The sequence below is a fragment of the Chelon labrosus genome (genome assembly GCF_963514085.1).
Source record: "Chelon labrosus genome assembly, chromosome: 5".
NCBI classification, from domain to species: domain Eukaryota; kingdom Metazoa; phylum Chordata; class Actinopteri; order Mugiliformes; family Mugilidae; genus Chelon; species Chelon labrosus.
In genome coordinates this window covers 28,679,129-28,691,601 of record NC_140341.1, presented here as the reverse complement: position 1 = coordinate 28,691,601, position 12,473 = coordinate 28,679,129, and the positions used below count along the sequence as shown (strand labels likewise).

Sequence of the window (12,473 nt, the reverse complement as noted above, 5' to 3'; positions counted from 1 at the left end):
ACCTTGACTATTTGTGTGTTTTAGCAGCGAGACTGTGGATGTAGTTGTAAGCATTGCAAAGGCGTTCACCGTTCACAGCCATTCAAACTACTGCGTGTGCTCAGGTCACTGAAACAAGGTTATGCCTCATATGGTAGCTGTGTCAACATGTGCATATTTGTTTAGCTTGTCAGTTACTCGGGCCACCTTATTTATAGACTTCAGAATGGTATTGTTTAAAGCACAGAGGACATACCATCAGTATCTCAATACTTTATTTGGCTACTTGAGGTTGAAGATAGATGTGGATGTTTTGCTGTTCATTTCAATCATTAAAGTCAGGATGCTTTATAAATAAGACGGCCAGTCAAGCTAAAAACAATACAGGGTGATCTTGGGGATAAAAAAAAAAAAAAAAGAGTAGAAGTAGAAACTGAAGCTTGTCACCTGGCACAGCACTGTGATCGCGCAATACAAGTTCAAATAGTTCCCCAGTGGTAACCTCACAGAGTTGTGAAATCTTGTGTGTGAGAATTTCAAACTGTTGTAACAGTAAGAGGTTCCAAAACCATTTTGTTTGTGTCCGTCAAAAAATACATGACTGTGATACGGTAACATTACAGTCAGTGCAGAACTGTACTGAAGTAAACATTAAGGAAATCCATCACATTTTCACCCGAGCGTGAAAGGAAATCCAAGTGTATAGACTTTTCCCCACACCTTCCACCCTGTCAAATATGCACACTTAGTAGCTCATACAAATGATAAGGGAGGGGGTGCGCCATTCGCTTACTTGGCTGAGCAGACCACTCATGAACTGAGGCTAACCCAGTGCCTAAGCCAGACGTGTTTTTAAAAAGGTCGTTACAGAAAGACTTTGCTTGTCGTTTGTAGTTTTCTGAATCAGAAAAAAATTAGCATAACCAGTGAATGCCAACAGTGAAAAATCCCTGAACATCTTTATATTCATCCTGACACACTATATACCGCGTGGTAAATGTCCGTTTAGGGAAACCAGGGTCATGTTTTTTTCTCCCAGTATGGATGTGTCATTTAATATTTAATATTTGCTGACACTGAGTCGCCATTTCTGCTGTAGTGAAGAAAAACACTGTAGATAAGAGGAGTGAACGAAATTAGACCCAAGCATGTTGGGTAGGAGGATTTAGGAATTTGGAAGGGATGATGTCTGCAAGATTTAGGTCCAGAGCCTTGGGGGGGGTAGTTTGTGTGTGTGTGTGTGTGTGTGTGCGTGTGTGAGTGTGTGAGTGTTTTTTGGGGGCTCCGGATGTGGATGATGGCAAAAAAAAGAGCTAGCCATCTGTCTGCAAAGAGGAGGAGCCTTTCTTTCCTCTGCACTGCTTATTAGATGTCCCTGCCTCTTCTTTTTGACTCAAACACAGGATGCAGTTATGGTTCCTTTGTGACTCAGTTTGTCAGAGTTCAAAGATGGAACTAAAAAGAGTGTTTACCTCCAGCTCCTACAGTAAATAGGTCAAAAAGACCTTGTGTATTGACTATACCTGAGAGGAAGCTGACCCTAGAGTTGAGTTTACCATTTCAAACTCTGCTGTTCCCTCCCATTTAATTGCTTCCTTCTTATTCAGTCTTTGTTTGGGCCTTGTCATCATTCTTATTATTGCAATTTGCTCCAGTTGGACAACAAAGGGACTGATCGTAGGATTAGGACTGTAGATACAAGACATCGCCCAGAAGCACTGCATGTTCATTCAGTGGGAAAAAAAGAGGAAAGATATGCAAAAGAATAAAATCACAATGAATAGATGACATTATAATCCTAAACAGTGGTCAGTTACAGAGTGGAATGCAATTTCATGAAACAAATAATATCATGTCTGTGGGAAACTGCCTTTTAGTGCTGTAGAATAACAATAAATTATGTACTGCAGCAACTGTTTATGGTTTAATGTAATGATCTAGTAACCTGGTATGACTGCTGGTGTCCACAAGATGGCAGCAGAGTTACGGGTATACGCATACACGGTTAGGACAGGATACGATATGTTTTGTTTTCATACACGGTATTGAGGGTTTCCAAAAATTGCACCATGTCCTGGACAAAAGTCCAGGTGATGCGTATGTGTTGTTATGGTGTTAGCAGGGCTGCTCTCACTAGACGTTCATTGAACAGCTCTCGCACCCCATGACAAGGAAAGTTAAGGGGGTGTGGCTTGGTCATTTAAATCTATGTTTAGACAGAGAATGTACAGTCATGGTGCAGGAGTGAAATGCTTATTTATGTAATACTACAGCTCTGTGTGTGTTATAGTACAGTGCTTCAAACGTTGTAGGGGTGTGTGACATTTATAAACGCACCAGATGCTTAAAATGTACAAATATTGAGTTTACCCATAATGCCTTGCAACAGAGCTTTCTGAAATCCCTTTCTCAACGTGGAATTATCCGAGCCTGTGGCTGTTATGGTTCCACATATTAATGTAAATGATGTGTAATAGTAAAAACATTGCGTGTAGTTAATTTTTCTGGTATTGTTCTGCTGTTTTAAAAGGACGTTATAATTTAGACGTATTTCCTTGTTTCAATGTGTCTCCACTAGGTGGCTCTGCTCGGCTTGGACCTCTTATCTGCCTTAGTGACAAGGTTACAGGAACGATTTAGGGCCCATATAGGAACAGGTAAGATTCAGTATATTATATTATTTGATATAATATTTAGTATATTATTTAATAATTTAGTAAAATTATCAAATGTACATGTTTGTTAGAATTAAAGTTCTAATATGGCCATGCCTTTTTCTTCAGGTCTCTGATTTCAAACTCTGTCAACCAGTTAATAGTTTGTTCTAGTTTCTGTCTTGAATAAAGACAAAAAAGAAGGAAAATGGTTGGCTAGCCCTATACTAAATTTGAATGTCTAAACTACTGAAACCTTCTATCCTTTTTGTCTTTTACCACCATTCTCACCTCACTCTCACCTTCTTCTTGATTGCTGGGTGCTCTATGTGTTTCTCCTCCTCTGTATTTTAATTTAAATGAGAATAACAATTCAAATTCTTCTTCCTGTTTCCCACCACACAGCCCCACACCTTGTGAACAGTCTTAACACCAAAAGCTGATTCACATTTCACCCATGTTCTCACGTGGTCTCATTTTCTTTTGTTCAGTTTGAAGTACTGAAGGAATATTTTTTTCTTTTCTCTTCTGTCCTCTTTCAATCAGTTCTGCCCAGCCTTATTGATCGATTGGGAGATGCCAAAGACCAAGTGCGAGACCAAGACCAAACTTTGCTGCTAAAGATCATGGAACAAGCTGCCACCCCGCAGGTATAAAGACACAGTCAAACTTACTGAGAGAAATTCATTTTTTCCTCAGTTAAAGACTTCAGCAGGGAACTTGAATTAATTCAGATGATGGTTAGTTAAATTGCAGCATGTTCTGCAACTCCTTGCTCTTGCTAGTAAAAGCAAACATTTCACCACAATCCTGCCATACATAGTCAATGTACCTCACTGTAATTGGAACTGTTGAACTGTACTCGAACAGCAGGTTGACGGATTCACCTGAGCAGCCAGTTTCAGGTTTAAGCAGGCAGTGTAAATGTGACCTTTTTAGGTTCAATGTTATAATCCATAACAGCAACAACACTTCTTTTGGACAAACAAATATGCAGTATATCAGTACTGATTACAGTGGAAGTAGTATGATTGTCTGACATAATACTGCATGAGTGCTATTCTAGGTTCACGCTTATTTAGTTTAAGCAGTCTGACTTTTACACTGTTTGTCCCACAGACATTTACACTGTAAAATGCAATGTTAAGTATTTGTTTTTAACTGACGATACATTGCTAACAGAATTTCATTTTTTCCAGTATCTTCCAGTTTGATCCAGGTGTGGCTATAATCTGTGTGTGTGTGTTGTTGCAGTATGTATGGGACAGAATGCTGGGAGGCTTCAAACATAAAAACAACAGGACCAGAGAGGGAGTGTGCCTTTGTCTCATCGCCACACTGAACACGTGAGCTCAATTCAATCCAATATACGGTTATGGTGATCAGTTATAGAAAGTCCTCACAAACACTATGCCTCCATAGGAATCCTCTTTCAGTAATTATTTTCATTTTTATGATATTTGTCTCTTAGTTCTTGTCAAATAATAAGGATCCTTTCTCTAAAAGGTGTAATTTCTTGAAGTAAACAAACTAATTCTGGCAGTCCTTGTATGTCACCTCCAGTTCATCTGTTCATTGGGCTGATTTTTCTTCATTCTCGTTTTCCAGATATGGAGCTCAAGGCCTGACCCTCAGTAAAATAGTTCCCCACATATGTAACCTCCTTGGGGACCCCACAAGTCAGGTAAACCCAGTCATTCTTTTTCATCTACTTCTCAAGTTTAAAGACCTCAAAGTATTTTGTGGATTTTTTTTGCTCAGTACTTTTAGTGAAAAGAGTAATGTCAGAGAAATAGAAAACTGCTGATATGTACATATATAATTTACATAAAAATACAAACCATTTGCTTGTTACCTCCTCTGAAGTCTGAGGATTTGGCTTCCATGTCTTTGTAAATTGAATATCTGGTAGTATTTCTGCCAGAGCGTGTTGGTTAGGTGAAATATCCAATAGTTAGATAGGTTTCTGGTTATTTGTATCAGGTGGGTTCTATTATCTTTGACATTTGAAAAATGCATAAATTAAGTGTTTCAACAAACGCTGCTTCTTGTAAATATGATTTTTCACCCCCTACCATAGACATAAATTCAACCCCACTTTTTCACTTCTGTCTTAAATGCAAGACAGATAATGGCACTTGTTTAAATTGTTCATGGTTTTGTGTTGTATTGTGATCATCAGGTACGTGATGGGGCTATGAGCTCCTTGGTGGAGATCTACAGACACGTGGGGGAGAGGGTGAGGATGGATCTCAGCAAGAAGGGCCTGCCACAGTCACGGTACGATAAGAGGCCAACATATCACTCCCTTTTTCAGTATATCATTTTAACTTTCTCTGTTTCTTGTGCTTTTCCTTTTATCCTGTATCATTTATCACTCACTTAATGAAACACGTAAGTCAGTGTGTGACTGTAGTGGTGAGAGAAGGAAGGAAGATTACCTGTCATGTTCAGACACAAAAAGGCAGCAGGCCATAGCACTTCATACAAGCTTCTCCCTCTGGTGGAAACTTTACATATTGCAGGTTTAGAAATACAAATACGTATCTGCTAAAGGAGGTTTACTGGGCTTTGTTCTCATCTGAATGAATTTCAGTCTATTATTGTTTTCACCACAAGTGCTTTTCGATAATGAAATGTAGCCATGAAAATCACGTTTGAACTCAGTCATATCTGTAATGAAACTCCAGAATACTCCAGAACTACTAATAAAAGCTTTGGTACTTCTTAGTTGTAACTCTTTTTGGCATTGGCTCACAAACCAAAATCACTCCAGATCTTCAAACAGATACTACAATATCAGTCTTAATTAATATTAATGAGATGTTTTTTTGGTCCGCACAGTTATGCTTTTTTAGTTTATATTGTAAAATATATTTATATACATATATATCGCTTTCACATATTTTTTTTCAGATTTTTTATTTTCTATGCCACAAGCGGTTTCCAGTCAGCTTTACGTGCTATTCTCACAGACCACTTCAACAATTCACCACACAGCAGCAGGCTGTAATACAGAAACATTCTAAATGCAGGGTGAGCCTTTTCAAAGGTTAGTCCATTATGGAGGACTGGATTTGGCAGTGCACACATTTGAGCTGTCCTTGTTTGGGTTCCCATAGATTTCCACCTAATTTTAGCTGACCTGGATTATAATTACTTAGAAAACTAAACTAAGATAGAATTGAATCCTCCATCTCAGCTTGCTGGGGCAACTGTCAGTGATTTTGGAAGATATAAGACTTCCCTTATCTTTTGTAGTTTTTTTTTCCCCCACATGATCAATTCTGTGATTGATTATGTTTTTTCCCCCATGTTTTTTGTGATTATTTAGTTGGTTGTCAGTCAAAATTGACCTGTTCTGAACTGTATCAAGTAGAGATTGTTGTCAGATTGTGTGAACTTTTATGATCCCAGTGTTTCACCTCAGACTGGTGTTTTTTTCCCCAGTTCCTTTTTCTTTGCATTTCATGTATTCCAACAGTAGGCTTTCACATAACACCCCATCAGATTTTTTTAGTCATATAATCAGACTTATATCCCTCTATCTCTCAGACTTATATCTCTCTTTGTTAACAACCTTTGAACAAGGTGCCAGAATTTCTTAGTTCAGGTTTGGATATGCTGTATTTCTTTCTTTATGACATTTGCAAGCAAACATGTAAACACATTTTCTGTTACCTTTTTGTCTATTTTCGTGTTTTACACTAGACCACATGTCTCTTTCCCTCTGGATTTCTCTCTCTCTCTCTCTCTTTCTCTCTTTGGCTGTACTGCCAGTTAGTCTTCTACGTGGCGCTTTCAGACGGCGTCTATTTCAGTCTTGGCTGTCCCTGCTGCATCGAGCAGAGGGGGACCATCTCACCTCTGCTGTGATGGATGGTGCAGTCAGCAGGCCCTGGGTTCCTCTCGCTGCCCATCCCTCTCTCTGCTGCCACTGTCTGCCACTTCCTCTTTTCTTGTGTTTTGTAGGCTGTCTGCATATTTATCACCACAATTGTTTTTCCTCTCTGTCCACTTTCATAGGTTGAATGTAATCTTCAGCAAATTCGATGAAGTCCAAAGATCCGGGAACATGATCTCATCTTCTGGCTCAGGTGAGTACTCCTCCTGTGTGTCGTCGTCGTTTTAGCTCCCTGTTCAATCTCCTTTTTGCTTTTGACATGAGTCTCCCTCACCTCTGCTTCTCATGGTATACCGATGGGCCCTCCAGCATTTCTTCCATCAACAAAACAAGTTCAAGAGCATAAATTCAGAAAAGGCTTGGTGGCTTATTTCATTTTGCAGAACACTGTTTTTGGTGTTTTTCTACCCACCAAAATCCAGCTCAGTGGGAAATTGAGAAAAGGAAGGGCAGATCACTGAATATCAGGGTTTTTGTAGGCTTGACATAAGACAGAAAGAAGTGAGGACAGTTTGTGGCTTTGGAGCAGCTCTGTAGTTGTTTGTCATGTGGTGCAGGGTGAAATGTAGGAATTATATGCGACAGACGAGCTTTATGATGACTTAAACAGCAGGCTTCATCATTCAGAGCCTCATTATTGTCACATTGTCTGCCAGCCTTTTCCCTCCTGTGTTACCACTCCCCGTTCTGTCGCACTCCGTTTGAGCGTGCCAGCTTCTGTGAGACCGTAGTCTCCGTTTTGCATGTCTGTGTGTGTACTGCTATGAATGTGAAGAGGGAAAGTGGGGTGCAAGCCAGACGGACAGCCTGGGGCTAGAGGGGATGAGTTTTCACCACAGGAAGTGGACATCCACTGGAGCTTTCAGATGTCCCTCTGAGGAGCCAAAGACCAAAAACAGACATCCAGAGGCATCCCTGTAAACAAGTACATGTATTTGGATAAACAAGACTAAAACAGACACAGTTACTGTGAATGTGCAGATGGCTCAGTGTTGTTATGAGATGGCAGTTTTGTGACTTTTGTTGCTCAGACACACATACTGCTGACTCAGTCCCATTACAGCTGACCTCACTGCAGGGAGAACAGTAGAACTGAGGAGAACACATTCGACAAGCATCAGTATTTCAAAACAATCTGGGACATCCCCTTTCAGCTCCTACTCATTCAATCCCCTGTTTAACAGATACCATGGCATTCACATACAACCGTCATGTGACGCAGGGCACCTTGCTGAGCTGATGGCCTCCCCACTTCCCAGAATCTGTAGTCACACTTTTTAATGATAGTGGCAAAAAGTTGTGATTGTGCTGAATCTATTGTGTATGTGAATAGACCTTGCTGCTGACGCCTGCTGTCAAAAGAAAACCACTGAGCTGTTTCCTGCTATTTTTATCTATAATTTATTTTTGATCTGATGGTGCTGTTCAGTAGACTCCTTCTGGTTTGACACCGTGTAATTGTGCTTGTCATGATAAACATTTCTCAGCCAGTGAACAGTTAGATTGTGCTCCTGTGTGTATTTCAGCTAGGGGCTTAGAGACAACAATTTTAAAAAATGTAGTTAAAGGACACTGGCATTGGATAGGCAAGGAGGGTCGAACAAAACATACTACTTACATTATGGAAAGTGTCACATCCAGTATTTTTGGAAACTGACCAATACTAAAGGCTAAAAGTCCAGCTATCTGGATGTAGACTGGACTGTTTTCACAGGAAAACACTAAATCTTTGGAGTAGTTGTCATTAATTGTTTTATCACAGAGTTGATCAAATATCCTCACACTCTAATGCATGATGTAATGAACACATGACTATAAAACTCAAGTCCTTCACTCTGTTCCTGTGGACGAACCATTTTGTGATAACCTGCTTAAATTTTTTTGTTTTTGTGTAGGAGATGTGAATCGATTTCCTTACTCTGTAGAGTTTTAAAAAGAAAATATTAATGCGATGATAAAAGATAGATATTTTTTCTGTGCCTTCCCTCACCTTTGCCGAGTTTCTTGTTGTCCTCAGCAAAGCTGCTTAACATTCATTTGTGAAAGACTAAGAGGACTATGTAAACATGAGTCATGTTAGAAGTTATTAGATGGTCAGTCATTTTATCCATCAGCAGCTTGGCTCAACTTCTCTCTTTCACAGCTGTACTGAAATTGACTTTGCGACTGCATATGAGGACTTATTTTTATTCAAATCCACTTGCCTCATAGCCGAGAATGTCTGGTGTTAATGCGGACAGGAACTTTTAGACCTTCAGCTTAGTTTGACAGTTACGCTAACGGCTCCAAAATAAACTCTGTGTACAGGCGAGAGGAGTGCTAGAGGGAAGGGGATTATGTCCTGTAAAGTTAATGACTTTCTATATGACCGTGTATGGGAGCTTTCAAAATTTGGGTTGGATTTGAAAGCACACTGTTACCTCAAATTCTGTTATTCACATTTAAACAAGACGGTGACCAACACGTAAAAATTGCAACTGCATGCAATTATGAATGATCTGTCAGCGCACAAGGCAATTATCCATATTTGTACTGTCTGATGCAGCTTGTGGTTGAGAGATGCAGACAGAAGGGCTGTTTTTGCTGTTGCATACGCAAGGAGGGGGAGGACAGTAGAGGTAGAGAGCAGAGAGCTTGTAGAGGGATAGATGAATAGGAAGAGGGAGCAAAACAAAGCAGCCATTTCTGTAGCACTACCGAGAGGTAAACAGTGGTAGAAATACAAGGCAGAGACTACAGAGAGAGAGAGGGAGAGAGCGAGAGAGAGTGCAATCAGCTGTGTGGCAGCATTCCTCTCCTGCTTCAGTGCTGAGGGCAGCTTTGCATCATGACAGCTGGAGAAGGTAAGACTGGATATAGGATGAGTTTTCAGTTTGTGTATTGCGCAGATTTAAATGGCTCATAGATTATCCATCCTCCTAGTGGTAGTGCGCTTGTTTGTGCGTGTGGAGTGAGTGCTGGTTGATAAGGAGAACTCTTATGTAATCTTCCTCCCACACTATTTCATTTGCAAACTGCATTTTGCATGACTCAAACCTGCTAAGTAATACAGACAGTTGGAACTGACAAAGGGGGCACTATCTGTAGTATCTTGATGCTTTAAGCGACAGGTGACTGAATTATTTCCAAGTGAATGTTTTTGGCTTTGCACTTTTGTTGTTTGATTCTGTGGCTCTTGTTGATCTGTTCTGTGGAAACCGTCTTACTTCTAGTCTTTTCAGCACCTCAGGCATCAGCTTTCCCAAAGATTCCCAACACTTCCATCTAGGCAAAGATGATGAGAGATAAGCAGTACTATACTTGTTGAACTGTTGTACAGCTCAAACAAATATTCAGTTCATGGCCAAATCAGCTCCTTACTCATGAACTGTGTGTTCTGTGTTTGCAGATATGAGTGCATGTTTAATGGGTTCACACTATTCTTATTGCATTATTTCTAGAGTCATTGTCATGGTGGTCAAATTTGCAGAACGTAACAAAGAAAAACTCTTTTCTCTGTCTTTTGTGGAGTCATTTAAAGTGAACGTCCAGAATGTGTCTTGCACCATCTGCTGCCGGGAGTTTGCAAATTCGTTGTAATCAGCAGGATTAGGATTATTATTGCAATCACTTGCTCACACCATAAACCTCCCAGTATAATGCCATAGAGCTAAAACCCTAAAATTAAAAGTGCCTCTCAATGTTTAGATCAGAGTAGCAAGAATGTCATGGAGTTAATTTGGCTGGTGCAAATCACTGAACAGAGTATTAATGTGTGAAGTAGAAGAAAAGAGTTTAGTTTTAGACAAACAACAGTCTAAAATACCCGATTAAATAAAATACTATCTGAAAACAGCTGAAAGATTAACAATGCTAAAATGATTAATTATCAAAATATCAGCAGGGGTTTGAATGATTTGTAGAAACTGCTGTTGTTAGATACGTACCAAAACACCCTTTAGTCATGATACTGGAAAACACTTTAGATTTGATGCTCTAACAACGGACACATGCTGATAAGTAAGTGTATTCTCTGTTTGCAGACAAACAATGTCATGTGGAATGAATCGGGATCATTAAGTTAAACTCAGCAATGGGTGAATAGGACAAAGGAATATGCCCAATTTAGTGGTTTCTCTTAAATAACAGAGCTCTGGTTACTTGAAGTTTCCGTGGCTGAAGGGTCGGTCCGTGTCAGCATTCACCCATTTATAACAAATCAATGCATAATGCAAACTGAAGCTTCAAGCAGAGGCAATATTTATAACCACAAAGGCGGTCGGCCAGCAGCCTCATCTTAAAGAGAGAAGCTGATTATGGGTGGTTTGTTGTAGCTACAGTCTATCCGACAATGAGTTCTCAGTTTCTGCAACACAATCTAAGAACTCCTTCACACTGCCAAGGCTTTTTTGTGTGTGTATTCGTGTGTGTATGCACAAGCTTCCTACAGTGTCCTCATTTCCAGTGCTTCACTGTTACATAAACGGTGCGGACACAGCAAGTCTGTCTTGTTAGCAGTGTTCAGCTGTGACGAGCAGCAACCCCGAGAGCACAGCACTTCTAACAGGTCACCTTCAGGTCCGTCATGTCAGTGGGTTCAGGTACTCGTAATGACACACTCATCTCAACTTTATTTTACTATTTTAAAGTTAACACAAATAGTACGAGTCCCTGTTTCTGATAACTTTCCCCATATCATATAATGTGTCAAACATGCAGCTGTATGTCTGTGTGTGTGATAATATATGTTGCACCATCCAGGAAAGAGTTAACAGCAGTGGGTGAGGAGGAGAAAGAAGGGATGAATGTGGAAGAAGGAATGCTTTTTCTAAGGAAGCCTTTGATCATCACACACACACCAATAGACAGAGAGCGACTGCTTTGCAGAGAGATTAACGTGCCTTCTTATGCTTTGTTGGTCTGTGTGTATCTGCTGCCATTGGCTGTGTCACAGTGCGGAGGAGGCTTTGGCTTTACAGCACTGAAGAAACACCTTTTCTGTATATGAATAGTTCGAATTCTGGATGTTATTCATGCTTTCATTTTCAGAGTGAATATCGTGAAAGAAGAGGTTATAAAATGTATTTTGCACTGTCAGATGTCCCAGAAATGTAGTAATGCCTTGCAAATATTTTAGATATTAAAACCGTATTTATATTCACCTGTAAGTTCCTGAACTGGCATTGTATTGTCACTGTTTTCAAAGTTCCTTATTAATGATGAAAAAAGTTATATTTTAATGATACATTTTTGAAGATGATGTCCATATTAAAGGATAAAAGTATATATTTTTTTTACTGTAATGAAGAAAAACAGCAGCAGTAAAAAAAGAATTTGGTCGATCATTAAGTTCTTAGCTCTTCCTGCCCTGTCGGTGGTACTGGGTCCCAAACGTGCTTCCAACATGCTTCTTTCTTCTAGAGACAAAAACCCTCACTAATATAGACTTTCATTTTTTTCCTGAAACATCTGGTTCTGTAGTCTTCAGCAAATGTTACACAAATATGAATAAGTATGTAGTAGGTAAGGTAAATTTAATTCTGTAGTCCCATTTGTACCCAAACACAATCCAAGGGACTTTAGAGAGTACACAGCCAAAAGTACAGGAAACAAATTCTAAGACGCAAACACACATAGTGAAAACAAACACAATGAAATAATAATAGAAACAGACGGGGTTTGAAAGTAGTACCATCAATGTGAAGCAGGTATGTTATCCTCCTTTAAGATAAGGACTTGCAGACACCGTTTGCTTTGTTTGCTTTGGGTCTGGTCAATAACCAGTTGAGATGAGATCAAGACTGTGAATGCGAGTGAGTGTGAGGAGTTTAGGGACTTGATATGCAGCAAAGAGACGTAGTACGAGCTGTGGCCAGGCTGCTGAATGATGTGATTGTCCTCCTAATGCCCTCTGCCAAGTCAAATGTGTGAGCAGTCCTTCTGCCCATGTGACTCTG

The 12,473-nt window shown here is 39.8% G+C and overlaps 1 protein-coding gene across 1 annotated transcript in view; it reads left to right on the top strand.

Moving 5' to 3' along the window:
• Positions 1 to 12,473, top strand: part of clasp1a (cytoplasmic linker associated protein 1a) — a 71,998-nt gene that overhangs the window by 20,785 nt on the left and 38,740 nt on the right. Inside the window, exons 3-8 of the mRNA XM_084545277.1 lie at positions 2,558 to 2,636; positions 3,180 to 3,283; positions 3,888 to 3,979; positions 4,242 to 4,317; positions 4,816 to 4,913; positions 6,660 to 6,730. Of these exons, the coding sequence (XP_084401403.1) occupies positions 2,558 to 2,636; positions 3,180 to 3,283; positions 3,888 to 3,979; positions 4,242 to 4,317; positions 4,816 to 4,913; positions 6,660 to 6,730 (520 nt within the window). The remainder of the gene's footprint in view (positions 1 to 2,557; positions 2,637 to 3,179; positions 3,284 to 3,887; positions 3,980 to 4,241; positions 4,318 to 4,815; positions 4,914 to 6,659; positions 6,731 to 12,473) is intronic.